General features: G+C 40.9%; 5 protein-coding genes and 1 non-coding gene across 10 annotated transcripts in view; 2 read left to right on the forward strand and 4 right to left on the reverse strand.

Annotated features, from left to right (window-relative positions):
- The first annotated feature begins 924 nt into the window (after positions 1-924).
- On the forward strand, positions 925-4,066 carry hax1 (HCLS1 associated protein X-1). Its single transcript, XM_029443251.1, has 7 exons — positions 925-1,145; positions 1,621-1,877; positions 2,343-2,572; positions 2,668-2,731; positions 2,827-2,960; positions 3,432-3,552; positions 3,662-4,066. Exons 1-7 carry the CDS (start codon positions 1,081-1,083, stop codon positions 3,736-3,738), a joined length of 948 nt encoding a protein of 315 aa, XP_029299111.1. The 5' UTR covers positions 925-1,080; the 3' UTR covers positions 3,739-4,066.
- A 3,784-nt stretch (positions 4,067-7,850) lies between these two features.
- On the forward strand, positions 7,851-12,404 carry aqp10b (aquaporin 10b). The gene is made up of 6 exons (XM_029442740.1): positions 7,851-8,162; positions 8,902-9,028; positions 9,681-9,818; positions 10,660-10,778; positions 10,899-11,116; positions 11,220-12,404. Exons 1-6 carry the CDS (start codon positions 7,851-7,853, stop codon positions 11,404-11,406), a joined length of 1,101 nt encoding a protein of 366 aa, XP_029298600.1. The 3' UTR covers positions 11,407-12,404.
- On the reverse strand, positions 11,630-20,940 carry znf687b (zinc finger protein 687b). 4 transcript variants are annotated; one of them, XM_029442739.1, is made up of 10 exons: positions 20,868-20,940; positions 17,819-20,167; positions 16,995-17,257; positions 16,726-16,910; positions 15,895-16,071; positions 15,592-15,754; positions 14,872-15,222; positions 14,564-14,664; positions 14,095-14,182; positions 11,630-13,470 (listed from the first exon to the last, which is right to left on the reverse strand). In XM_029442739.1, exons 2-10 carry the CDS (start codon positions 20,151-20,153, stop codon positions 12,832-12,834), a joined length of 4,302 nt encoding a protein of 1,433 aa, XP_029298599.1. In that variant the 5' UTR covers positions 20,154-20,167; positions 20,868-20,940; the 3' UTR covers positions 11,630-12,831. The 4 variants fall into 4 exon arrangements, with proteins under 4 accessions (XP_029298599.1, XP_029298596.1, XP_029298597.1 ...); XM_029442736.1 differs by having other exon boundaries at positions 16,995-17,290; XM_029442737.1 differs by lacking the exon at positions 20,868-20,940 and adding an exon at positions 20,580-20,694 and having other exon boundaries at positions 16,995-17,290.
- LOC115016299 (small nucleolar RNA SNORA13) lies at positions 15,365-15,500 on the reverse strand. The gene has a single exon (XR_003833125.1). It is a non-coding gene; the product is annotated as a small nucleolar RNA SNORA13 (small nucleolar RNA).
- Positions 20,941-21,195: 255 nt separating the features above from the next.
- Positions 21,196-25,654, reverse strand: psmd4a (proteasome 26S subunit ubiquitin receptor, non-ATPase 4a). The gene is made up of 10 exons (XM_029442766.1): positions 25,504-25,654; positions 24,719-24,859; positions 24,143-24,257; positions 23,910-23,996; positions 23,699-23,767; positions 23,360-23,575; positions 22,709-22,817; positions 22,468-22,599; positions 22,321-22,373; positions 21,196-21,797 (listed from the first exon to the last, which is right to left on the reverse strand). The coding sequence occupies exons 1-10, from the start codon at positions 25,527-25,529 to the stop codon at positions 21,624-21,626; spliced, it is 1,122 nt and encodes a 373-aa protein (XP_029298626.1). The 5' UTR covers positions 25,530-25,654; the 3' UTR covers positions 21,196-21,623.
- A 1,709-nt stretch (positions 25,655-27,363) lies between these two features.
- Positions 27,364-27,500, reverse strand: part of LOC115015440 (phosphatidylinositol 4-phosphate 5-kinase type-1 alpha-like) — a 10,933-nt gene continuing 10,796 nt past the window's right edge. For both annotated transcript variants that reach the window (XM_029442764.1, XM_029442765.1), the window contains one exon: positions 27,364-27,500. This exon is cut by the window's right edge and continues 1,865 nt beyond it. The gene's annotated coding sequence lies outside the window, so the exon portion shown is untranslated.

Here is a 27,500-nt window from a genome sequence, read left to right on the forward strand (position 1 = left end):
GGGGGAAACATGTGTCCAGTACATTTAATTAACAGTTATTAGTTACTTTTACAAAGTAGAATGTTAATTGCAGTACTTCTCTCGATAATTCATGGGCTTCACTGCATTTTGGGTGATTGATCAGTATTCAAACAGCTGACAGGATGTCAAGAAAACGGATCAAAAATAACTTCCAGATGCCCAATTAATCCGTTCGATCATTAATTTCACAACTGACTATTCATAAAATAGCCTGCGTTTTTATACTGCCCACCTTTTGGAGAAGTTAGCAATATATTGCACTCACTTTATGTCAAAACTCCTGTTACCCGGGGGACCGACTGGCGTCATAATGCTCGTTGGAATGTTTCTCACTGATGAAACATTACAGTCGCTTGGAGATAGAACGCGTTGCTAGGAAACGGCACCCGCTTTGACTCGGCAAACACTTCAACGGGCAGTGGTGGTTGAAGTAATAAAGATAATTTACTTAAATTCAACTAGTAATACCTTATTGTAGTAATACTCTATTACAAGTCAAATGCATGCATTAAATGTTTTGTTTAAAAATAAAATCAGTGTTATTAGCTAAATGTATTTAAGGTGACATATATTATGCGGATACATTGAAATGTAGCAGCTTCTTCCATTTAAAATGTGGAGTAGATGTTACGTTAGTACAAAACGGAAGTACTCAAGTAAAGTACACGTACCTCAATCTATGTACTTAAGCTTTCCGTCATTGGCCGCATTAATGAACCAGGGCCATTTTAATAGCTTTCCCTCTCAACGTCTTCTAATTCAAACATTATCAACTTAAACCCAAGCGTTTCAAACTTCACATCCTGGCTGATACCAAACAGATTCCCGAAAGTGTACTGTTGTTTTTTCTATTTATTTATTTGAGTGTTCTGTTATTTCGGCTGCGCGTTCCTTTTGTTGTTTACGGTAACGTAGCATTACGACTGGTTGCGTCATTCTAAAGTAACTAGAACACTTTACGACAGTGTTGACAATTGAGGATTTCGTTTTCTTCGGCGGGTGTCTGCTGTTGGTATAGCTTTTAGTTATGATTTAGTTTTGCACAAAAGCTGCCATTAAATGAGTGTTTTTGACTTATTTCGCGGGTTCTTCGGAGTACCTGGAGGCCATTATCGTAGCCAACGGTAAGTTTATGGAGTGAAGTACACAGCTGCCACTCTAAGCTAAGATAACAGCATGTTGCTAACTTGGTACCTGCATTGCACGCTATTTGTTCGTTAGGCAATTAAACCGCTTTAGTTACAAGATTAGTGTTTCCAGGATGACCACGGGGGTCCCTCAGCTATCATGGTTGCTGTTTTATTTAGGTTAAGATTGACCTCAGGATTAATACGGTTGCGTACTTTAAAGTCTATTAAAGTATCCGTTGTTCATTTGTTTGTTAATTTGTTTATTTACGCATGACATTAATAAAGATACAATAGAATCTGACAATTATTTAAAAACCTAACAGGTGCTTGAAAAGTTACATGCTCCAGGCAGCGTAAGTGAATAATTACAGCAATGTAATGTTAAAAATGTGTATGATTTGAAAGTCACACTTTCAAATGTAATTAATGCCACAAATATTCATCCATTTTACTTCCTGTAATGGATCAGGGACCCCTTCTTTGATGCTATGACCCATGACGACGACGAAGATGATGATGATGAAGAAGAAGATGGACTCTACTATGATGGGTTCCGGGGGGACCAGCAGGACCCCTTCGACAGTGCCTTGAGGTTTGGCTTCAGCGTTGGCCCCGACGGGATGAGGATCCAGGAGCCTCCGATGTTTGGCCAGATCCTCAGGGAGATGGAGGAGATATTCTCCCAGCTGGGCCGCTGGGACAGACAGCCAGAATCTGGACACTTTGGTATGAAAACTGCCATGTGATCCAGTATTTTACTGCCTACCTTTAGTATAGAACATAATAGAAAATACTTCTGTACAAAACACAGACATTTGTCTTTCGTTTGCGTTTGTAAAATCTGCTATTAAAAAAGGTACATTAAAACATATATTGCATCAAGGCTGAGACTGAGTGACGGTTAAATAAAGAGATTTAAAATGCTGTATGTCGGTCAGCAAGCTTTCTTCAAAAAGTGACTGTCCTTACTGATAAACAAATGTTATGGCAATAGGGACAAACACTGCTTGGCCATGGTGATAGGACAGTGGGGTATGTTTGCAGCCTGTAATTGTACTCACCAGTTGAACTATTTTGGAAAGCCATGTATTGATTTTGACACCTGCTCGACCCAGGACACAATGTTAAAAGTAAGTAATAATCTATTACAAGTCTCAGTTTTAGATTCAGTCTGTGTCTCTTATGTTCAAGGTGTTCCCAGTATCATGCCACCACTACCTCGGGACAGAGCTGAAAGAGGTGGAGGGGGATGCGGTGGGAACCCCCTCAGAGATTTTATGCTCAAATCTCCCAACAACAACAACAACCCACAAGGACCCCAAGCTGGACCATCCAGAGAGCCCAGTAACGATGGGCACCCTTCTTATGAGTCACCAGAATTTCCCAGCTCACCATTTCATAGCTGGACCCCTTTTTCAAAAGTGAATAAGATATTTGCTTTCATTTCTCCTTCAATACTTTGTTTCTGTGGCAACATACAGTGTTTTGTATCTACTTTGTTATGGTGTCTTAATAGTTTAATGATATTTGGAAAAGAGGGCCACAGAGATCTCCAGAGGAGGAGCGTAAAGAAGACAGAGGTGGGTGATACGTTGAATCCTCCAGTAAAACAATTGAAGAATATGGCTTTGCTCTGTGTTCAAACTGATTTCATGTTCCTATCCTTCCCATCCAGATCTGGACTCTGAAGTATCTTCTGGGGGCTTGGATCAGATTCTGACGCCACCTGCTGGTCAGGCACCGAACCAACCCAGGACCCGCTCATTCTTCCAATCAGTCATCGTCACCAAGGTGGTGAAACCTGATGGGGTGAGAGAAACAGTTTATCTTGATTTGATTTGGGCACGGGACGATATAAAACTCTCATGTCACGATTACCCTGGCCAAAATAATTGCAATTCTCAATATTATCCCGATAATCATCAAAATATGCTTAAAACTTTTTAAGGCACTAACATCATGCTGCAATCACTTTACATTTGACATTTATTTAAGAAAAAAATATTTATATTGCATCACAGATAGGACACATCATTTTTGTTGTTGTGCAAAACAAACAAATTAAACAAACTTAAATAAGATATTCATAAGTCATAAGATCGTGAGCCGTTTAGCCCAGAGGGTGGAACATGACAGTAATACTGCTGGGGTCTGTGAAATGATTGTTGCTACTAATTGCTATTATGACTACATGTATCTTCGGGTTGTAATCCTCTCTTTTTCAGTTACCACTTGGTTGTGTGAATTAAAAACATTTATTTTGTACTGTTTTGATGTCAGACTGTAGAGGAGAGGCGAACAGTTCGAGACAGCCAAGGCAAAGAAGAGACCACGGTGACCCGTTCAGGAGGTCCGGGCCGCCTGGAGGGACCAGACCATCAAACTGGACCTGCCATATCAGGTCAGTCTAAACATAGTGGTTTTTTTTTTTTAATTGTACAGGTTTTAGAGCTATGTTGAGAAATGTAGCAGCTTGATCTAGTTCTAATGCATTCTTGTTTTTATTTCAGGTGGTCAAAATCCATTTTCGGACTTGCGGGGGGATGATGACTCATTATTCTCAAAGTTCTTTGGAGGGTTTAAATAACATGTGAAATATAATATGAAGTGGAGTTCTATTCTCTAGTTTCAGTCTAGAGCTGTAAGTTTGCCTGCGTATATGATTTTTCTATATATGGACATAACACTTGCATGACTGTCAATTGCCAAAATGAATGTGTTGGATCAGCGTCTCTGGACTGATTTAAGGGTTTCCAATGTAGCCTGCCAATCTCGAAGACTAGTGATTTGAACAAATCGAGACACATCAGGTAACGATTCCTAATGACATATTTTATTTTTGGAATTTTCCTGTAGGATGAGCTTGTATGAATATGAGTGTGACATATGTCAAATAAAGAGTCTTAATATATTTACATTGTTGTTACTTGCCTGGTGTTTTTTTTTTTTGTTTAGACCAGGGTTCACTAACAGGCGGACCGCGGTCCGAGTCCGGACCCAGACGCCGACCTACCCGGACCTATAATCAATAAATTATTAAGGGATTTTCAATTTTGACGGGGCGCTTCTATTTTAACCGGCGCAGCTTTTCTCGTTTTTAAGGAACTCTGGTTTAGCGGTTCAGGAAACTCACAGACCAATTACATGCGAGTTAAGCCATCCCACGTGATGCTACTCAGCCAATCAAATCTGTGCATTCCAACCGGCAAACATTGCGACTGAATACAGACAGATGAGAGGCAAGAGGACCCAGAATGGACTCATTCATGTTCATCCTTCCCACTGGGAGTACAAAACTAGTGTATCATATGCTCAGAGACTGTGGTACTCATTAAAAGTAGTCACTATGAGACAAAGCACAACGTTTTTGACCAAGCATACCCACTCAAGTCTGAACTGAGGGCACAGAACATAAGCACTCAGAGCCCAATATGATTTTGATTTGTGACAAAATAAATCAAACAGTCCACCTGTCAGCATCATCAGCCACAGAGAACAGTTTAACCCAGGATGTCTAGTCTGGGTTAAACTGTTCAATCGTTAAGATGTGTTGAGATTTATTCTAACATTGGTTGAGAGTTAAATCAAGATGTGAAACAGTTAAAGAAAAAGGGAAACTCAAGCTGCTGCTACACTTTATTTTATTTTTCTAAGATTAAGCACTTTATTTTAAGATGCAACATTTTTCAAAAGCTATTTTATTTATTTTCTCAATTTAATCTTTAAATGCATCCCGAGAAGAACATTATACATATCTACAGTATTATATATATATCTGTATAGTTCAATGTTAAGTGACATTGTTAAGTAATATTGTCTAAAAGTTTTCAAATCGTACTTTCTGCTGTTGATGACGTGCAGACGTTGATACAGCTACTAGGCTGCTTCAATATATCTCACACTAATTCATAATGCACATTAGACATTATGATGCTCCGGACCTTTGCTTGTGGAAATATTCTCTAACTGGACCTCTTAGAATTTTAGTTGAATACCCCTGACTTAGACAGTTTAGGTTACCCACTTTAATATAAGATTATAACTTTTTAAACAAGAAACAACAGTCTTAAAATAAATGTTTGAATTAATTTGCAATAAAAACACATTCATTCAAAACATATTGAACTTTCTTCTGCTTCAGTTTCACTTATTAGGTCTGGAGTCGATTTGCAGACTTCATCACTTCAGTGGTCACTGTCTTGCAAAATATAGTATATATAATACAATTAAATAAAAGCCTAGTGTATTTGAAATGTATTTCACCATCTTTAAGTTAATCAACTGGTTTCTAGCAAACAATACATTCTAAAGAGACTGACGCGCATACTATTCTGTGTGTTCTGCATAAATGATTACTCTTGTGTTGCAGATCCTGCTTTTATATGTGATGCATAAACTCAAATAGTCCAAAAAAAGGTCAACCTCCTTGAGTTTAGTTTAACTTCATGGTATTCTTTTTCATTCTTTTCCCCACCTGTAGCTTTTCTCCTTCACATTTACATCATTGTGTTATTTCTTTAGTGTCGCCCTGGATGTTAAAGGCCACTTGCATTGAGTAAATTCAAACAAGGGGAGACAGAGTATGTTCTCTCAGAGACATGTAAAGTAACAGCAGCCCATGAACCTTCACAATCTACCTACTGCAAGCTAGCTATTTAAAGTTGTGCCTCTTAGCCAATATATTTTTAACTCAGTTGAATATTGAGGTAATGTTTTCCTTTTTTTTAACTATTACGTTGACTCAGTCAGGCAAATTACAAGTTAAAAACTCCAGTGCCTCAATAGAGACTTTTTTGGCTTTTGGATTTTCAATCATTTAAATAATTTTGGCTATGTTAATGTATATGGACATACATTTCAGCAAGGGTGTGAGGTTTTTCTCTCTCCATATTTTAGAATTCCAACTACAGCTATAGGTCTAAAATAAGTCTTAACAAGCTGTGACTGGGTATGCATTTTAAAATGTTTTTTATAGTTTTAAATCCAACCTTTCTTAACCTGATTTTTCCCTGTAAATGCAGCTCGTGCTCGTTCTGTTCTAGTCATGTCTTTGCTTGTTGCCCTGTTTCTGTCAAGGTTATGACCGTCTTGATCTCTCCAAATTAGAATCAAGTCTTATCAGTTCCCTATCACTTTTTTTTCCTTTTTTTATCAAAGCTTGTTATGGATGACTGCAATCCACCTATTCTCGTCTCTCCACCTTATTTAGCTTATTCCACTTTAACCCCTCTTCTTCCTTTCACAGTCATTCTCAAAAATGTAAATAAAAGGTCCTCATATAGTGAACATGTCAGTGTGACCTCCATCAGGTTTGTGGTTTCCACGTGCTTCAGATACAGAAAGAATGATCATTTATGTTCAGTTAAAATAAGAAGATTCAACATGCTCTTTCATGAGTAAAATATCAAAAGGTTTCATTGCTCCTTTCATGTTCTGGCAAATCTGCCTTGGTGAGGGGAGTGGAGATGGTGGGACCTTGGAGTTTTCCTTTGAAAATGGGCAGAACACTCAACTTCTGAGAGAACTGTTCTTTTGAAGCATTTTCATAAACCTACAGGAAGTACATAGTGTGGGGGTGACTCTGGTATCCTCCTTCAGATACGAACATATTTGTGTTCCTGTGTGGACCCTAAAGCTCCGAAAGGCATAGTTTGCTATTAATGGAGTTTCCAATTTGTTTTGGTTTTAAAAAGTCATGTTCTCGCCCAGTCCTAACTTTACAGATCTACATCCTGCATCGTGTTATCAATGATTACAGGCCAAAAGCAAAAAACAACAAAAAGAACATTTTGAGCACCTCGTCTGTTTATGTAAACTTCTAATGTGCAGAAAACACCCAAAGAGCAATCAGAAGAAAAGATGAACCTGAGGGCTTTTAGTGATACATAAGTTCTCTCGGTGTCTTTGAGAAGCCCATTGTCCCATTTTATTTGACACAGGTCTCTGCTATTCACATATATACATGTTATATTACTGCCACTAATATCCGTCTATTTTTCTATGAGCACTTTTGTTGATTTAGGAAATCTTTTTAAGCAGTGCTTCCAGCTGTTTCAATGATCATGCAAGATGCACTAATGTGAAGTAATTTATAACAACAAGAACTTTATTCATACAGCACATATCAAAACAAATGTATTACTTATTTATTTAATATTTCACAGTTAAAACAGGAACACAACATTTCAGGACAGAAATTACCAAATCTGGTCAACAATATAAATTAAATCGAAATAAAAACTCAAAAGCAATTAAAAAAAAAAAGCAATAACATTAGAAGATAAGATTAGATAAAGTGACCCTTTTGTTTTTAGCTTCCACTTCATTCACATTTTAGATGGAAGATTATCTTCACAGGAAATCAATGAACTTTAAAACCTATTTTACAGATGCTATTTGACCATAAAATAGAGGTGAACTATCTGATGTGATATGCGATTATATTCTACTAAACTTTGCTTCTCTTGTGTTCCACTATCTACTGCTCTAACATAATGTCATGTTATACTATAATTAGTGTGATAATCTCTCAATGTAGATGTTATCTCCCACGAATGCTGAGCTGGAGGGTGACACAAAGGGTCAGATCCTGTTTGCAGTCAGAGAATAAGAAATGTAACAAGCAATCAGAAACAATCAGAGCTGATTCCAGTCAGGTGAGATCACAGCAAACCAACTAAGTTGTTGTTAGGTATAACAATGTCCTGCAAAGGGAACTACTCTCCTCACCTACGTGCACACACTCCTCTGCCATGCCATAAAGTGTGTGACGTAGCCGACAGCTCCAGTATGAAAGGGCAAACTCTGCTCAGTCGGGTAGATAGTGTAGTGCAGTGTCGCTCAGATCCACCTGATGCACCTGATGCCAGAGTCCCGGCTCTGAAAGCTCACCTGTGGCCGGACAGTGCAAAGAAAACCTTAGGGATGGAGAGGCTGCTGAGGAAATGTCAGATCAGAAACCAGCTGGTCAGAGAGTGCATGGCTGAATGCCTTGGAGTCTATATCCTGATTGTGAGTTTTTATTTTATAGATCTAAACTTAAGTTGGTTGCATGAGGCACTTTGGTTGGAGAGATCAACCACAAACGTATCTTTTTATAAAGCATAAAGATGCCAAAGTACAGCAAATAATTCACCTTTTTTTAAGTCAATTTCAATACTGAGACTGTTTCATTGAATTGAATGAGTTGTAAAATACAGAAAACAATGAATTTCTTCTCCACAAGTTCATCCAAACATCACTGGATCAGTAAACTCAACATCAAGTATAAAGCAATAATGTGCTTACTCGCTTGTTTTGAAGCCACTAGAGAATCCACACAATGGATAGCCAAGGACTTTGACCTGAAAGAAATGCAGACTGAATGAAAGAGCGCCAGTGAGTGGTGAGGATGGGGGAGGTTGGGTGAGGTGACGGGGAGGATTAAGAGCGAGGGTGGTGCATCAGTTATTTGGAATGAAGCAGTGATGTTTGTTCCTCTGCTGGCCGTCTTAACCGTCTCACCTGTCAGGGCAATTAATGTTTACAACACAAACCATAAAGCAGGTTCCTTAGAAGTGAAGTTCGTAAAAAAGGAAATTATACCAAAGGTGATAATCTGTGTTGGCTTAAGTTTGAAGTTTCAGTACTTAAGTTTCATCACACATAATACTGCAGTTAAAAAAGTAAAGTCACGCAGATTTGTTAATTTTATTTTTTAATGTTTTTGCACTAAGGTTGATATATTCTAATTCATATCATGTAATTTCAGCTGTTTGGATGTGGCTCTGTTGCCCAGGTGACCACAACTGAAGATAAGAAGGGGCAGTATCTGTCAATCAATCTGGGTTTTGCTCTGGGAGTGACATTTGGGGTCTTTGTGTCTCGTGGAGTCTCAGGTAAGGGACCGTATGAACCTTCAGTTTCACTGAGTCCCCCAGGTTTGGGGCTAAAGACGAGATTAAATGGGTAAAAAAACTGAGTTGCGATGTAGGTGGCAGGTTTTGACGAGGAACAACAGTGTGTGGAACACAAATGATATCTCTGGTTCTGCTGATCATTTTTTATATTTGTAACCACCCATCGTGAGTCCGACAGTGTTATAAATTCTAAGCTCATAATTCAGTGGAGTACTCTTTAAAATGAACTTCTGCTACCAATGTATACAAAGGAAAAACGTGATTCTGAAAATATAAATTTAGAAAATTCCAAAATTCCAAAACAGTCAGTATACTCTGCCTTCAGCCAAAAGAGAAATGACCAAAACCTCCCTCTTCTCTGTCCCTAACCTTTCTACAGTCCATAGATTTTGCACAACAGAAATGCCTGTATTACATATAATAATAATACTAATAATAATAATAATAATAATAATAATAATAATAATAATAATAATAATGATAATATCACCTTTATTCATTATGCAGGTCAAAACATCTTGATGGTAGATTATATGAGCACGCAAATGGTATAAAAAAATATCTTTGTCAATTTAAGGAGACACAAATCTTTTTTTTAAATGTTACATTTTTGATTTATATTCATCCACAGGTGCCCATCTGAACCCTGCTGTATCTCTGAGCTTGTGCGTTTTGGGCAGACATCCCTGGATGAAACTGCCTTTCTACATCTTCTTCCAAGTGCTCGGAGCCTTTCTGGCTGCAGCCACCGTTGGCCTGCAGTACTACGGTGAGTTTCAACAATGATCACGATCATGATTATCTGCCAAACCGTACAGTATCATTACAAGAAATGCTCTATAGCTACAAGGGGGCAGTCCATATTGAAGGAAACTTCTGTTTTTTCCCCCTTGTTTCTCATTGTCAACACATCTCTAATAGTGCATTCGTCTGCCTATTAATAATTTGGAGTTTCATTCTCTAAAAAGGCTAAATAATTTCCTAAAACAGCTGGGTATTGTAGTTTTAAACAAATGTTACTAAAATAAGAATAATTGGTACATTTATTGGACTATATTCATACACGGAATAATTTGGTGCTCCAGTTGGTATTTCTGGAACTAGGACTGTTTGTATCGAGTCTATCTTGTATCTACTAAAACACAATTAAGTGTAACTTAACAGCCAGATTCTGCAACAGTTTCTTTCCCCAATCCATCAGACTGTTGAGCCAGAAATAACTTTTTTCCTGAGCAATGTGATGTGAACTCCTCTAAGACTATTAAATGTATATATTTTATACAGTGTGTATATGTTATTTATATTAAGTACACATTTTATATTTCTGCATCAGCACCATGACAATTTTAAATATGTATGACCAACAAAATTTCATTTGAATTGTACATTGTATAGTTCGAAATGTTTTTTGATTGATTGAAGTTAAATATACTTGATTGTGTCTCCGTACATCTTCAGTAGCCCTAATGATAAATCATTAGTATACTGAGTACATTGTTATTAAATCAACAATAGTGCACCTTTTTTTTTTTAAATGCATTTTTTACCGTATTTACCTTGTTTAATATGAATAAAAGTCTAGTAATGGTATATGTTTTGTGTGTTTGCAGATGCCATCCAGGCGTACAGTGGAGGTGAGCTGACAGTGACGGGTCCCACTGCCACAGCAGGCATATTCGCCACCTACCCATCTGACTACCTCAGTGTGTGGGGAGGAGTCGTGGACCAGGTCTGATACTGTCACTACCATCACAGTGAATTCAGAGCATCGTTCTGCACCTGGTCTAAATGTAGGACAGCACGTGCACACATCTTTCTGCATCTACGTAACCACTCCTACGTCATCCAGGTGATAGGCACGGCTGCACTGCTGCTGTGTGTCCTGGCGCTCGGGGACCGGAGGAACAGCCCCCTCCCTGATGGTCTTCAGCCTGTCCTGGTGGGAGCAGTAGTGCTGGTTATTGGCATCTCGATGGGCTCAAACAGCGGCTACGCCCTCAACCCGGCCAGGGATTTTGGACCTCGACTTTTCACGTACATCGCCGGCTGGGGAGTGGATGTTTTCAAGTAAGTAGTTTGGCTCAGGACATTAATTTCATCTGTGTATTTAAACTGTGAAATGTGCGCTTTGTTGCCCCACATTAATACATTTCCCCTACTGTCTTTACAGGGCTGGAGGTGGTTGGTGGTGGGTGCCCATAGTGGCTCCCTGTGTCGGGGCGCTGCTGGGAACACTGATCTACGAGCTGATGATTGAAGTCCACCATCCTCTCAGGCCGTCTGAGCTCCAGGCGTCAAGTCTGGAGACCACTGAGGGCAAGACAGGGCTAGAGCTGGACTGTGAAAAAGCCACTTAGTGGTAAATGAAGCCATGTTAAAGAGGAAATAATCTGTCAATATGCAGTAAATGCTATTTATGGTGTGATGCCCATTGAAGCAGTCTTTGTAAAAAAAACTCATTTGGTTCTGATGGTATGAATTGTAGGTGAATGCAACATGAAAACAGAAAGAAGCTGCAAACACGGCTCTGAATGTGACCCTCAACTCAGCAGATGAACCTGCTGCTGCACGAGTCAATCGTCTGTTTTACACATTTATTTCGAAACAGCACATAAGTGTATGGCATTTCAGCAAGCAGACCACAACCATGGAAAAGAAAAAGACATAAAATGTCCACTATTGAGCTATATAAATATGATATCATGACATATAAAAGATACAAACAAAAGAAGGCCTCCATCACGTGACCATGAAGGCTGTTTTTTTTTTTAAACATACAAAAGAAATGTGAGTACAGCAAGCACTGATTCTGTAGATAAAAAAGAACCGTCTCAAAGAGATAAACGTTTGTATTCATACACATTAAGACAACACAACCCCCTCTCGGATTTGTAATTACAATGTCTAGCTACCTCTGGTGGGGAATTCTTTTGAACTTGAAATGGTTTTGAAAGGGAACAGTACAAATACTATACGCATTCACATTATCATAGCAAGTTACTAAAACCAGAACGCTTTCTTTTAGTGTAATATGTATTTACATTGCAAAACGTACACATATACTACTGGCAGGAAGCCTGACCTCCCTTCGTCTAGCTTAACGATTAACATCACACATTATTTACACTACGCAGGTTACGGACCTCCTGTAACCTCGGCTCTCTAATGAACTTCCTTCAGATTCTCACCTCACGTCTCTGTTGCAGGTAAATCGCACCATATCTGCCTCACACAAATACCAACAGCAGTAATGTGTTTCGTATAAATAAATATTATAGCAACATAAAAATCAGTGTTAAAATCTCCAAACACCCCCCTTCATGAGTCTTGAGATCAGTTTTAAGCCGTTAATGATCTCATGCTGGAAAAATGAACATGGACTTGAGGCAAAGGAGTATACAACGAACAATGTCCGGTACAAAAATATCAGTGGGAGACACATGAGTACTAGTGTTACATGGAAAAACAGGCATGTGGCTACAGTCAGTGCAGAGTGGTTGAAATGGAAAGACAAGACGTGTTAAACACAGTATGGCTGATATATAAATGCTTTACTTGGGGCTGTTTGAGTCTATCACAGGTGTGTTCAGTAACATGTTCAAACATGCAGTTACAATCGCACAGAAGAGGTGCCACAGATTAGAGTAAAACTGTTTATGGTGACAAAAAAAAGAAACTGCACAGGAAGCAGCCATTTCATCTCAGGATTAACATTCATATTCTACAGCCCGTCATGACCGTCGACTCCTCGTAGTAGATCTGTCGCTCAGAAGACCCCTCGCCTACTGGGGCTTGTCTGTCTTGTGTGCGGTGAGGAAGGCCATGCCGTGGGTCCTGAAGTGGGTGTTGAGGTCCGAGGCCTTGTCGAAACGGCGGCCGCACACCTTGCAACCAAGATTCCCCTCTCCGTCCTCGCCCTGCGCCTGAGGGGAGCCGCCGGGTGAGCCGTCGGGAGACCCGTGAGTGCGCGGGGTGCCGCGGTCTGCGTCCCCCTGGGTGTCCCGCACGCGGTGAGTGATGAAGCGATGCCTGCTGAGAGAGCCGGCTGACGCAAAGCAGACGCCGCACTGCAGGCACTGGAAGGAGGCGGTGTCGGCCCGATGCTGAGGGATGTGGCGCTGAAACTCCGCCCCGTCCTCGGTGGAGAATCCACAGGGCACGCAACGGAAAATGTTGTCTTCCTCCTCCGGCTCGTTCGGCGCCAACGATGTCGATGCAATGGACTGCCTGGTTCTCTTTGCAGGACCCGCAGGACCTGCTGGACCTGCAGGACCCGCAGGGACCTCCTCACCCTCCTCTGTGGCGTTTTCTTCCTCGTCCCCTGCCCTGCTTCCAGGAGGTCCGCCCTCGCCATCCTGCTCTGAGGAGCTACCGGGTCCTTCTCCCCCTGTGGCTGCTCGCTTCCTGGTCATGGGTCTGTCCTGAGGACACAAAAAGGGAGAGGGAGACTAAACGTTTGCTGTATTGATACACAAGGCAAACAAAAGTGCTAAAGGAATTTATATTTTGAACATGATTGCTGTATTCCAAGTCCATACTACATAATAAATAAAGACAACTTGCATCGTGCACCCACCCAAACACAAATCTGAAGATTAGTAATTGTATAGAACAGGGGTCGGGAACCTTTTTGGCTGGGAGAGCCATAAAAGCCAAATATTTTTTTTATGTATTTCCTTGAGAGCCATATATTTAATAAATTTGAATGCAACTTTATGGGTGCATTTTTTAAGAATAACACGTCTTCGAGTACTAATAGCGGTATCCATGTTTCATTGAATTAAATAAACTAAACGCTCACATTATTTATCTCGTTTCAGTGTTTACTGCACGGGTGTCAAACTCAAGGCAATTATATCCGGCCCGCGAGAAAATATCATATGCCTGCCATAGGTTCCCGACCCCTGGTATAGAGTACGTACTACTGTATATACAAATCATAGCAGACTTTACTGTTTTGTGATGTGCGTGGTAGTGTAGACTTGGGATACAGCTTTAGCCTATTTATGTCCAGAAAGGGAAATAACCACAGCGTCTTGACTCACCTGTCCATCTGTGGTTCTGTGGTGGAGCCGAATATGCTTGTCCAGTAAGAACCGACTACCAAAGGTGCGTTTGCCTTCTGTACAATATCTGAAAAATAATTAAGGGGGATTAAATCTGATTCAAAAAAGAAAAAAATTCATTAAATAACTTATATTAATACAGTTCCCTTAGATATTTATTTTTTGTTAAAGAATTGTAAAGTACATACAGACTAAGACATTTTACAGTATAAATAAACTCATCATTGCTCTCTGGTGGGAAAACTATTTTGAACAGTTTCTGAATTACCTTTAACCTATTTTGGCATTTCTGTTCTGCAATTTCTTACATTAATATGGCCGATTCATCAGTCCCCTAAGTATTCCCCTAAGATCAATCGGTGTTTTTCTTTTTGGCAAAACATTAATTGATAAAACATTTAAAATCATAGTTGTGGGTCAGTGGATAATGAAAGCTTCGGTAACTCACTGGCAATGAAAGACTCTCTTGTTGCCCTCATGAATGACACGCTCGTGACGTCTCAGGCTCGAAGACGTGCTGAACGTGCCTCCACAAATACGACAAGGGAACTGGAGTTGGAGTTGGAGTTGGACACACACACACACACACACACACACACACACACACACACACACACACACACACACACACACACACACACACACACACACACACACACACACACACACACACACACACACACACACACACAATTAGTTTGTTGAACTGTTCAGTACAATCCGATGTAAGTGAATGATAGAGGTAGAATGCTATACCTTGCCGTGCTCCGTCTTCACGTGACTCAGATAGTCTTCGTTGTCAGTGAAGGTGGTCTGACACTGAGGGCAGGTCCACTCAGTCTGTGGGGGGGGTTGGCTGCTGCCCCCAGTGGCGGTCGAGTTACCGCCTGGAGCCTCATAGTCCTCGTCCGCATCGTCATCTTCATCGTCTTCCTCCTCTTCTTCCTCCTGTTCCCGCCCCCAGTCCTCTCCATCAGAGTTGTCAGGTTTTCCAGAGGACTTTGATTTGGGGCCAGAGGGACCGGATGTGTTGGCCGGTGCCGAGGCCGGGTTAGAGGCGTCGGGCTGAGACTCTGTCTGTTTGGCTGATGGTCCTCTGTGAGCGGTCTGAGAGGGACGACGGTGAATAGTGTGAGGAGAGAGAGGCATGTAGCGCGTTCAAAATGAATTCATTTACCTTTTAAGAAAACTAAAACAACGGGCACACAAAAAGATAATCTCACTCACAAAAACTCATTTCTGGTACTAAAACTGTATTTGGTATAGAACTTAAGACAAGGTCACTGGGGAGGAACCTTGCTAAGGCCGATCCAAGAAATTGCTGTATGCCTTTGTTGACACCACATTCACTGTAGAAAGCAACGAATGGGCAACACATAAAGGCAAAAGGCTAATTCACAATTTGCAGGATGTATTTATTCAACTTAATATCTAAAATCTATGATCTCTGGATTATTTCCTCATCAGAAAACACACCTTAATATGCTCCATCATGGATCCTTTCTGGGCGTAGAGCTTGGTGCAGTCAGGACATTTAAACACATGCACTTTTTGCTTGGCTAAGTGAGTGTCAAAGTGCATGTACAGCAGGGGTTTTTGGGTAAAGACCGTATCACACATCACACACTTGTAGATCATTCTGCAAAAATAGAAAGAAAACAGACAAGAATTCATATTTTAGGGATCTATTTCCAAATTTGTGATCATAATTAACACGATATTTCTTAACGTGGGTTGAACATTTCCCACTTATTGTTCAGGAAGAAATGGTCCACGTACTTGGCCTGTCCTCCAGTGAGCGTTGGGTGTTGGGTGCTGATGTGGCTCTGGGCGCTGGGTGAGGACTTGAAGGCCATGGGGCAGCTGGGGCACTTGTGAAAGACCTCGCAGTGAGCGGTCTGAATGTGGGACTTAATGGAGTTCAAACCTCCGAACACGACCTGGCAGCTCGAGCACCTAAACAAGATCATGATACACAGTAACAGACGTGTTATGGCTCGAATACGAAAACATTTTCACATTGGTCCTAGATGTGTATAACCTAAAACATCCACTACACAGGAGGTTTTGTATGTGTATATGAATACAATAAGTAGCACAATCCAAGCAATTGATAAACTGAAAACGAAAGTTACAACAATTTAACCAACTAGAGACGTTTCATATAGTATCCCAACACAAAAGCTTTAAAATCCATGAACAAACATTTGTTTTATGCCTACTGGGTACTGACAATATTTTTTTCTCATGTCTATTATTTTTTACTTTCTTAAATAAATAAAAAATCAAGTAATACTAAGCTTTTAAAAAAAGCTGTTGGTGATGACGACCACAGGCCAAACTTACGTTTTTAAAGCATTCAAGTTTAGCACTACTAGGATTCAATTATTATTATTATTATTATTATTATTATTATTATTATTATTATTATTATTATTATTATTATTATTATTATTATTATCAATCATTGATTGGCTTTTTTCCCTTGGTACTTTTGGTCATCTAAAAAAAAGGGATGGCCTATTGGAGGTAAATAATAGATCAAGAAGCTTCATTACAGGATCATTTAGCTTAGCATCTTAATGATGGTTTTGGGAAGTGTCTCCACACCTGTATCCAATGCGTCTGGCAAAGTGCAGACAGGCCTCCTCCAGATGAGTCTGAAAGCTGGCCTGCCGGGCGATCCCCCCACACTCAGGACAGACATGAGGCGCTCTGTGTTTATGGATCCTCTGGTGGGCGGACACAGCACACGAGTTAGGCAGCATCATGGGAGGCGAGCATTGCGTACACGTCTGAAACGGAAGAAAAGCACAATTAAACGGTGACCACGAGCGTTTCAGAACAGCAGGTATCAGTGGCACGACACAAAGACTCACTGAGTTGGGAGCAGCTCTGATCTGCTGGAAGTGGGTGACCAGCTCAGCCTTGCCGGAGAACTGTGTTTGACACTCTGGACATTTGAAGCCGTTGTACTGCAGCCCCTCGGCCTTCTTGCAAGGCAGAGGCATCAGTGCTTGGGGGCCCTGAGGGGCTCGGCGGACTGGTCGAGGCTGAGCTGCTGCTGGAGATGAAGCATCCTTCATTGGGCTGGAGTTGGCAGAGACGGCGGGGCCGCCAGGTGTGGAAGAAGAGGAGGAGACTGGAGGAGAGGAGGATGAAGAGGAGAGCAGGCCTGGTCAGCCAAAGGTGGAAGTCAAAAGAGACAGATGGGATGTGGTCAATGGAGATGAATCACAAATGATTGACAGGCAACACCTTCCACTCTCTCTCTCTTAGAGACAAAGCTCACAACTCCAGTGAAGCCATTTTCAAGGCTCATAAAAAAATTGTTCCACGTGAAGTCTTTGTAGATAAATTGGCCTTTATAGAGACCACCAATCAAACTATTTAGAACAAATATCGGCCAATAACGTTCAGTGGCCGATCGATAGGAGCACCCTTAGAACTCATATTACGGCTGCAACGAATAAACAATTTTGATAATCAAATCCTCTGTTACCTATATCTCAAAATATCAAAATGTATGCTTTTCTACGTTACATTTAATTATAAATTGAATGTTTGACTTTCAGTGAGACAATATGTGTTCTGGAAGATTGTGTTGGGCATTTTATTGACTAAATGATTAATGGATGAAATGTAAAAATAAACAAAAAATTCAATGACAGTTCAAATAATCGTTGGCTATAACCCTACTTACCACTGATGGGTGTTATGTCCTGCTGTCCAATCATCTGCTCGACAGTGACGGGCCTCATCACGAGGTGCGAGCACTGCATGACCAGCCCACGCTCCTTATGTTCCCTGGCATGCAGCAGCAGGCTGCACTTATTAAAGAAGGCCAGCCTCTTAGCACAATGGTTGCAGGTAACCTCGATGCGGAGTGATCGCCTGTCGTAGTGTCGAGCCAGGCTGCGTTCGAGGGCGAAAGCGTCTCCGCACTCGAGGCAGCGGTACCCTGTGGCTGGGAGTGGGAGACCCCACTCAGGTGGTGGAGGTGCTGAGAGGTCGGGCTTGTAGCTCGGCAAAAGGTTCTTACTGTTCAGGATTTTGTTGAAAGCCTCCACCAGGCTCGACTGACTGCGGGAGATGACGGCCCCTGTACTGTTGACGATGGAGGCTGGTTTGTTTGGCTGGAGGGTGCCACCTATGATGGTGCCGCTGCCTCCATTAGCTGTCTTATTAGTGGATGTACGTACACTGATCCCACCTGCAGCCACTGAGAACTTGGGAGAGGAGACCACAGGGGGAGTCGCAGGAAGGGCAGCAGATTTAGTGATGCTAACAGCAGTGGCAGAAACCTTGGCCTTGTCTGATGCAGCCATTTTATTTTGGACCTTAGTAGCAGCAGCTAGCATGACGCTGCTGGCTGCAAGAGTAGACACAGGCAGAGCATTGAGAGCACTTACTTTCTGGGAAGTTGTTGTCATGTGACCAGGGGACGATTCTAGTTTTTGGGCTTTGTTTCCTAACACCTTACGTTCCCCAGCTTTAGGATCCAAACCTTTTCCCGCAGCGCCACCTTTAGGCGCTACCCTTGTGACAGTTCTGGTGATTCCACCTGTTGAGGTTTTAATTGTTTTTATTCTGACTTTGAGGGGTCTGGCTGGAGCTCCAGAAGCAGCAGGTGCAGCAACGCCTGCTTCTCCTCCGTCAGTAGACAGAGGTTTAGCCTTGCCATCATCTACCTCCATCTTCTCCTCACTTGTTCTCCCATTTTCTCCCTTGTCAGCCTTGCCATCAGCGGCCTTCTCTGTCCTATTCCCCACCTCCATCTCTTCCTCCTCCTCTTTGGGCTCCCGCAGTTCAGGAGGTAGTGGAGTGGGGGCCACTGCAGGGCTGGAGCACCTTTTGGCTGCGACTTGAGTAGTTGATTTTGGCATCTCTGGTTCAGGACTCTCTGGTGAATCTCTCTCTTCTATGACATGCTCTGGATGCTTGTCCTCCAGCTGGGGACTCTCTGTTGAGCCAGACTGGGGTGTTGATGAAGTCAGAGTTGCCCCTGAAGGAGTGTCTCCAGGTTTAGGGTGAGATGCAGTAGAGGATGTGGGCTGTGTTGAGACAGAGTCAGACTTGTAACGCCGGGTCAGCTGAGTGCAAGTGGGGGAGTCTGGGCTCTCTTGGATCACCAGCGGACTCCCCAAATCAGGGTCAGAATCCTCCTCCTCCATCTGCTGGTGCTGAAATCCAGCAGGGCCACCTTTGGGCGCTCCATTAAAAGGCTGAGATGAGTGCAGCGAGTGTGATGATAGGGCAGAGGGTGGAGTGGGAAGCAGAGGCTTGGAAGGGGGAAAGAAAGGCGAGGCTAGTCCGACGGCCCCACCTGTAGCCAGCGGAGACGACCCAGCTGACAGAGAGGAAGATGAAGGTAATGATGCTTTGACACCATCTGCTCTCTCTTGGCCTGTATCCTGCTGCTGCTGGTGTTGCTGCTGTAGGAGCTGCATCTTCCTGGCCCGGCCCACTGGATCTCCAGACCCCTGTGCCACAAGTGGTTTAAGTCTGTTGAAAATGTTCCCGCCCTGCTTGTGAGACTTGGCTGCACCAGCACCTGCTGCTTCTGAAGACACTTTAGGCGTGTTTATTGACCACAGCCCTCCATTAGACTGGGTCTGGCTGAGGGGAAGGGGCGTGGAAACACCCGACGTCCCAAAACCGTTGTGGTTGAGAGCCTCAGATTCAGCCATACCAGGGGCACACGCACCTAGCCTGGGACCCACATCTACCCCTGCGAGCACATCAATAGGGTCCTGGTCTGTGTCTCCCTCCCCTTCATCTGCGGTCTCAACGTGCACTTTATTCTTCACAATAACACTAACAATTGAGGTGTCTGCCTGGGGGTCTGAGGGGCTCGGTGGTCTCAAGGATGATCCAACGCCCACCACATTATCCGACTTTCCCAGAGGTGCACCTGCAGCTCCATGGGGTCCCTCTGCCTCATCTGGGGCAGACTGGATGGCCTCTTTGGCATCTATGTCAGGAATGTCAAATGCTGCCAACAGGTCATCGAAATCTGGGGTCTTCATGTCCCCCATACCGGGATTAACTCCTGTAAAAACACAAATTCACAGACATAGTAGCAGCACAACAAGATAGCACGAATAAGCCTGTGTTGTTGTCAATCATCATCAGTCTCTGCCTTGCTAGCATAATACTTGCTACATGCAAATTATCAAAATCATTAATGGTCTTAAAATGATGTTAATTCTGCGCATAAAATGTATTTCATGCCCCTTTCGTTTTACACAAACTAACAATCTACAGCAGGCTATCTTTTTATCAGCGAAGCTAGCTATCAGGATCCTGCACTAGCATTTGTTTTAGCCACCTAGCGCGCTGCTAGCGGCAGCATCTCTGCAACCAAACCCTCCTCTGGTAGCAGGTTCAGCACCAATTTGCTATGAATGGGAAACACTGCTTCAATCATGCCTTCAGTTCATGCAAAGCTTTGCGGTAATGACCCTTTGAGAAAACAGCTCAACCGGGACAGCGATTGGTAGCAGCGACCTCGGTTATTCTGAGCTAACGGTGTTCCTCCCGAGTGAGGCTGGCCGCTGAGCTCCAGCCAAGACAGAGGGGTCATTTAGCTAACTAGCTAGCGTTCGCCATTAAAAACAACTAAAGGCGGTTTGCTGAGGTATGGTTGGACAGCGATAACAACCAGGTGATCGTAGGATCGACGATGTCACAAAAGAGGATGGTTGGGATGGGGATTTTTGTTTAATATTTTATGTATTTTGATTGTTTACCTGGATATGCGAATCCCGACTATCCTAGCTCGTTTTCAGCTGAAAATGCAGTGCTTCCCGTCACATGATCCCAGACATCCTATCAGGCTGAGATAGCGCTGGAAAAATGCACGGAGGATGTCGCAGACGACACGTATATTTGTTTCTACTGTGAATTACATTAAACATTTATAAATGTCCTCACCAGACTATTTCTAAACACCATGCGAAGCTATTTAAAAGTTGTGACAGTGGTTTCTGTATAAAACACACTTTGTCTTCCCAATCTGCTCACAGCTGTGTCAACAATAAGAGGTTTGGAGAGCAGCAAAAACACCAAAAGGCAACATATGTACATATAGCTTTTATTGCAAAAAACACAAAGATGACAGGAGTGGGCTAACTGTTTCGTTTAAGAGCCTGTCATTACAAATTATCTTCTGATAAGTCAATTATACCATGTAGAGTATACATGTAGGGTACAAGGCAATTTGAGAGTAGCCAATATTACATTTGTAGGATCAATTTATGTTACAGGGCAGTCAGATTTTACACTAATTACTGTAGAATTTTCCTTTTCACTGTTATGTTGGTGCTTGAGTGCAGAAAATGATGGTATTAAATGTCAGAGTACGGTCTCATGCTGGGCTGTCAGTCTGACGATGCATCAGCAATATTTTTTGTATATTTAAGTAATCCTGCATTAGTCTGTAATTATTTGTTTATTTTTATTTTTTATAGTTGCTGCCTGAAGACTGTGTCCATCTCTTTTGTTCCTCACTTCTTCTTCTTCTCTTCATCCTTTTTGCCTTCTGGCTTGTTTCCTGTCTGGGAGGCAAGGGAGCCCATGGCGTTGCGGATAGCCTCGTTGTTCGGGTCGACGCCAGGCAGGTTCTCCAAGACGCTCTGAAGGAACTCCGGGTCTTGCATTACATCATAGTCATCTTCCTCCTATTCAATTACAATAGAGGATACAATCGATTAGGATGGATTAGGTCTTCATTTAAGTGGTTTTAAGATCCTAAAACAATGCCTCCTTATCTTGTATGTGAAGTGTTGTTAGGTTTTCTTTTCTTACTAAAAATGTCCTACTGTCCCAACTGTTGTTGCAATTGGGAACAAATTTATTTTTGGGTTTCTACTATGCATAACATTAAGCTTCACTTACCGTTAATAGCGCACACAACAGGATTTAGTTTTATTTTAAACATATAAATCAATATAATATAATATAATATAATATACAAGATGTAACTCCAACTCCACCAAGGGAACCTTTGACTTTTTATTTTAATGAAAGAGCCAGATATTTTCTTAAAGCGGTTACTCATTTCATACTGATGATTCACTTTTACTTCCAGGACCTTGGATGCCAGAAATAACTCCTCCACTATTTGCAACTCTTGAGAATACACAAGGGCCAGGTGAGCCCCATTTCACAATTGCTACTTTAAAATATAATATGATGACTCACCTTAGCTGATTCTGCAGTGTCCATGGGGGCTCCTGTGTCCATTTCTCCATACTCTGTTCACAGAACAAGTAAAATAAACGTATTATCTTAAAAGACATTCCATTAATTATAAGACTGGTCATAAGTGATAATCAAAATGAAATTCACCTCCTCCAGCAAGAGACATCTGCATGGCATAAGCTATCTGCTCCTCCTCTGTCATGCTGCTGAAGTCAGGAAGCACTGCTGCACCGCTCTCAGGCTGAGATACTGACATCTTCAACAAAGCCTCCTCTGATTCTGTAAGAAAATCCATCAAAACTAAGTGTCATTCTATCATGTCTTAACAATCATCATAATCAGCTCTCTCTCATAAGTGAAAGCAACCATTTGTCAATCATCCAATTACCGTCTGCGCTGGGTGTGGGCACGCCTGCCTCAGTGGCAGAAGCAGCAGCAACTCTGCGGGCCTCTTCCTCCTGCCTCTGTCGCTGCTCCTCCATTGATACACGCAGAGCCTAAAGGAATACACAGTGAGAAATAAAAAGGCCACCTCTTCTTACTCTTAAATGTTACACTTTTTATTATAATAAAGCCACTGAACACTTAAAAGAGCAAGTTTTTCTGCATTATTGGCATGTTTTAAGGATGCTCATAGCCTATCATAGTCTTTCTCAAGAAAAGTCATACGTTCCTTGTTGCTATTTTTAAATAATGCAGCATCACATTGGCTTTTTAACTTGTGGTTGAGTATCTAACCTCATACTGGTTCCATGGAGCTAACACACATGTATTTGTTTTGTAAACAGCATCTCACACATTGGTGTTAGCGTAGAAACGTCTTTAATGGAATGCCTTATAGTTTTCCCCACTATTTGTACAACTACTGTATATCATCAGTTAATAAGTGCCATGTTTACACTTTTTAACAAAGAGAAATGTTTGCTTTAAAAGAACCCTTGAACTTCTCTCTCAAGCCAATACATTTGAGCCAATATCTATGCCGAGTACTAGTATATAACGTTTGCCGACAGTTGACACACATGTATATATTGCTTACCAGGGCGAGTTCTGGATCAGCACTGGGATCCACACCAAACTCAAAGTCGCTGGCACCAAGACCCATCATAGAGCCTCCTTCACCAGCCAGGATGGGAGAGGAGAGCAGCGCATCAGCCAGGCTGGGCCCTGGAGGGACTGTGACCAGGTGGGAGCCTGTCCCCTCCTTCCCATTTAAAGTGTTTATAAAAGCTGTCAGCTTCTCTGTGTTCAGCTCCTGATTAAACAGTTAGAAACAGATGGCAAAGCCAGTTGAAAGCTCAATTTATAAATGGGAAGAAATGTCAGTAATGGAAATTAACAAAACTATATATTATGGTTTCATGGAAGAATTCCTCACCTCTTCTCCAAAGTTGATAATATCCACATTCACTTTTTCTTTTTTCAAGCGCTTTGCCAACTTGACAAGCTGCAGAATCAGCAGGTTGAGAGGAACAAAAACATTTACATTGAGTGGGAAAATGTGTTAAACTTATGATGTATGAATCGGTAATAAAAACATTTCCCTCTGTGGAATTGGCACAAAATGTGATACAAGACTTCAGACTCACATCTTTTTCATTATCCTCCACAGGACTCCCAACAAAGGCAATGATCCTCATCTTGTGGTTCTTTCCTTGTCTGTGTTTTAGGGCCAGCTACGCAGGAAAAACATAACAAAAATATGGCAGCTCAAAACCTGCTACAGCAGAAACCAAAACTCTCTAATTGACCAATTACTAGGTAGAGTCCCTTCTTTCTACTTTAAAACAAATGATAAAATGAAACAATCCAAGTTACACACATGAGCCACTCTGATGCCCGTGCAGAAGCAGATATTTCCTTTGGGCTGGACAGCGTGGAGTTTGGAGAGGATGCGGCCAGAATCTGGAGTCAGTGTGGTCAGGACCTCACAGTTACTGCATGGGAACAAGACAAACATCCATGGTTATCCATCATCAGCGACCATGTACAACAAAACTAGAAGTTCTTTTTTTTAGGGTGGTGTAACTAACTCACAAACACACAGACACATAATTTATATATTTAAAAAAAAACACATAAAAATTAAATAATTTATTGTTATTATTAACAACAATAATAATAATAATTATTAACAATAATAATAATTATTAATACATTTTATTTATAAGCGCACTTTTCATTTGCGTAAACAAAACTCAAAGTGCTAATCTTGTTCAGATAGTTTGCCATCAATATTATGTAGTCATATCGTTTAATGCATATTAATCTTTTGTTATCTTTGTGTGTTTTTTTTTTAAATTGTGCCAATAACCCTAAACTAATTGTGCTATGAAGTGTTGTTCCAGTGATATGAGGATCGTCACAACTTCTGACCATATTTGAGAGAATAACTTACTTTGCCATAGTAATGAGGCCCACGTTGTTCTCTGGATTGCTTCGTGTTTTTGAGTGGCAAACAATGTTGACAGCATCTTGTTGAGCCTGTAGCCTCGTTGGTAGAAAGTCTCCATTTCTCATGTATTCACTGTTATCCACACTGTAGGCAAAATATCAGTTGAACGTGGCTCTGATTACATCACTTAGCTAACCAGCTAACGTTAGCATCTGACATTGCATTCCCTCATCAATTTAGACCTAGCTAGTTAGCATAGTCCTATTAGCTAGTTTACATTGGTAAGACATCTCCAGTCATCTTCACTATCAGCTTCCCTGTGGAAAAGTCTGTATCCTTCACCGGGGAAGTAGCTAGTTAGTTAAATAGCGTTAAACGACTACAGTCACAATTTAACAATTGACTTAGCACGGTTGGCTAACAATAGCAAATGGTGACACAACATAAATCGCTGGTCGAAACAACCAGATCATCGGGGTTGTCAGTTTCGATAGAAAGCATTAAATTGTAAGGAATAACATTTGTGAATGTTGTTGTATATATTACAGCTAAATAAATACTTTAAATCTAAGCAAATCTAAGCTAACTGTAGCTACAATGACTCAGCCCGGTTGACACTGCGTTAGCCGGCTAACCGTCAACGAACAATCTTCAGCCCAGCTCACCGGGACATATCCTAAAAAAATCAGGTGAGATAACTACTTGGTCGAATAATTATTTATTATGTCTTCATATGAACAGCTAACAGATCAACAACAATACAACAACATTATTTGAAGAGTTCTTACCAGACCATAGTACTTTCAAGCCCCATTTTGGAAACTTCTTGTTGCTCTCTGTCGAGACTTTACAAGCTCACACACTATTGGACAAACACTGAACAAAGTCTAATATGATTGGCCAGGTTTTGTAATCTGGTAATTCCAATGGTGACTCCTTGATGAACAGTACAGAGAGTAGAATAGTTTGACAATAAAGCTCTTAACTCAATATCAACTTTCTTTAGCTTTCAAGTGCATCTCATGGTCATTTTTCAGTTTAATTCGACGTTAACATATTTGATTTCCCTCTTTTTAAATCCTGTTTATAAATGTTTATGCCTTGTGTGGAGCAATTTGAATTGCCTTGTTGTTTTAAGTAGGCATATGCTATTTCTTTGACTTCATCCTTGAGATAGCTCAGAATATATTAGAAGAGAAGGACCTTTTATATTATTACATTACATTACAGGTCGATCTTAACCAGAGCAGTTTACAGTGGACTTACTACGGGGACAGTCCCCCTGGAGGTTGTTGGCAGCCCTGTTATTAAACTCACAACCTTTTGGTGTGTTATTTAAAGGCCGAACCACTAGGTACATTTATAATTTTATTTATTGTGCATATACAGAGTAAGATGAGGCGATATGGATAAAATATGCCATAGTAAATGTAACTTTATATTGCAATATCCATATTAAGTATACCTTAATATAGAATATTTATGGTAATGGTAATGGAATTGATATACTGTTTACCAACAGTTCCATAAACTAGTCATGTTTTTTAATCTGCAACATTGCAAGGAGGTCCACCAAGGTACACCAAGACATATAAAAGGGATACCTACCTCAATATTAATATCATCTAACAGTATGTATCACAATCATATTGCATAACACTATGAAGTCAAGACAATACAAGACATATGAAGTTGATCTGTATAATGCAACATAATCAAACAAAAAACATTTTTCAAGCATCTTTTCTCTTTAATTCTCAGGACTAACTGTACAAAAACATGACATCCCTTCTAAATGCATATTCTGAGAAAAGATGTAATTCTTGCATACAGATGTGCACACATTTATTGTACATCATTCTTAGGCAAGTGAAGACCACTTAACAGAGTATAAAGAAAAACATAATTAAACAGTTAGGATAATAATCAAAATCATCTCAAAGAACAAAGGTTTTACTCTGTAACAGTAAAACAGCCTTAGATACAGGCTTGTTGTGCTAGAGAAAGGCACATTTTCAATCCATAAATCACCATTGATAAACATTTTGGACACCAGAGCAATACATACAGTAATAAATATTATAATACATATTACTATGTACATGTTAGGTTATTGGGCTGCTTGTGTAACTGATTTGGAGTTTATACAAGAGACAGTTTCACTTTAAATATAGGGACAGAGCATTGTCTGACAGTTTGATATAACAACCAGCAGAATGAAATACCATTTATAGGATTTATAAATAAACCCAAATGATGCTTGTTCATCTCGTCTTGGTTGGTAAATTGTCAATTAATTTAACGTATTTCATCATCTATTCATTCAGAATATATATGCTGTAAACAAAGACTTTTTTTTGCATGGTCGAAGCACCTTTTAAACTACTGATTTATTTTATGCTCTTAGACTAACTAACTAATTCTAGTACATTTCTGAATTTCCAAATATCAAATGATTAAAGCAAAAAATATTTCTACCTTTTGAGTTTACAAAGGTTGCCTTTTGTACTTTTACACACAAGGCTGCCATCAAAAAAGAAAGAAAGAAAGAAAAGCAATTACAGATGTATCTTATCTTAGTCTCATAACATCTCTCTTTAAATGATCAGCCTCACGACTCTTAACACTGGCAATTAGAAAACCCGTCACAAAGTTTACACACCCGACCCTGTCAATTATTGAATGAAGTGAATTTATTAACAGATGGCGTGAAAATATCCCTGCGGGGAAGTTGCAGCAACAAAGGTTATAGTAACATCATAGTTAATATAACCAGTTAAAATGA

The sequence above is a fragment of the Cottoperca gobio genome, chromosome 11, assembly GCF_900634415.1.
Source record: "Cottoperca gobio chromosome 11, fCotGob3.1, whole genome shotgun sequence".
Classification (NCBI taxonomy): Eukaryota; Metazoa; Chordata; class Actinopteri; order Perciformes; family Bovichtidae; genus Cottoperca; species Cottoperca gobio.

Excerpts from the sequence above, each read along its gene's own strand:
- aqp10b (XM_029442740.1), top strand. The coding sequence starts at position 7,851 with ATGTCCTGCAAAGGGAACTACTCTCCTCACCTACGTGCACACACTCCT. Across the intron at positions 8,163-8,901 it reads TTGGAGTCTATATCCTGATT|CTGTTTGGATGTGGCTCTGT; the intron begins GTGAGTTTTTAT and ends ATGTAATTTCAG. Across the intron at positions 10,779-10,898 it reads GGGGAGGAGTCGTGGACCAG|GTGATAGGCACGGCTGCACT; the intron begins GTCTGATACTGT and ends TACGTCATCCAG.
- psmd4a (XM_029442766.1), bottom strand. The coding sequence starts at position 25,529 with ATGGGGCTTGAAAGTACTATGGTCTG. Across the intron at positions 22,818-23,359 it reads CTGATCCAGAACTCGCCCTG|GCTCTGCGTGTATCAATGGA; the intron begins GTAAGCAATATA and ends GTATTCCTTTAG. Across the intron at positions 22,600-22,708 it reads GCCCACACCCAGCGCAGACG|AATCAGAGGAGGCTTTGTTG; the intron begins GTAATTGGATGA and ends ATTTTCTTACAG.
- znf687b (XM_029442736.1), bottom strand. The coding sequence starts at position 20,153 with ATGGGGGACATGAAGACCCCAGATTTCGATGACCTGTTGGCAGCATTT. Across the intron at positions 15,223-15,591 it reads CCATGATGGAGCATATTAAG|ACCGCTCACAGAGGACCATC; the intron begins GTGTGTTTTCTG and ends CGTCCCTCTCAG. Across the intron at positions 14,183-14,563 it reads AAGAGAGTCTTTCATTGCCA|ATATTGTACAGAAGGCAAAC; the intron begins GTGAGTTACCGA and ends ATTATTTTTCAG.
- hax1 (XM_029443251.1), top strand. The coding sequence starts at position 1,081 with ATGAGTGTTTTTGACTTATTTCGCGGGTTCTTCGGAGTACCTGGAGGC. Across the intron at positions 1,878-2,342 it reads GCCAGAATCTGGACACTTTG|GTGTTCCCAGTATCATGCCA; the intron begins GTATGAAAACTG and ends CTTATGTTCAAG. Across the intron at positions 2,573-2,667 it reads GCTGGACCCCTTTTTCAAAA|TTTAATGATATTTGGAAAAG; the intron begins GTGAATAAGATA and ends GTGTCTTAATAG.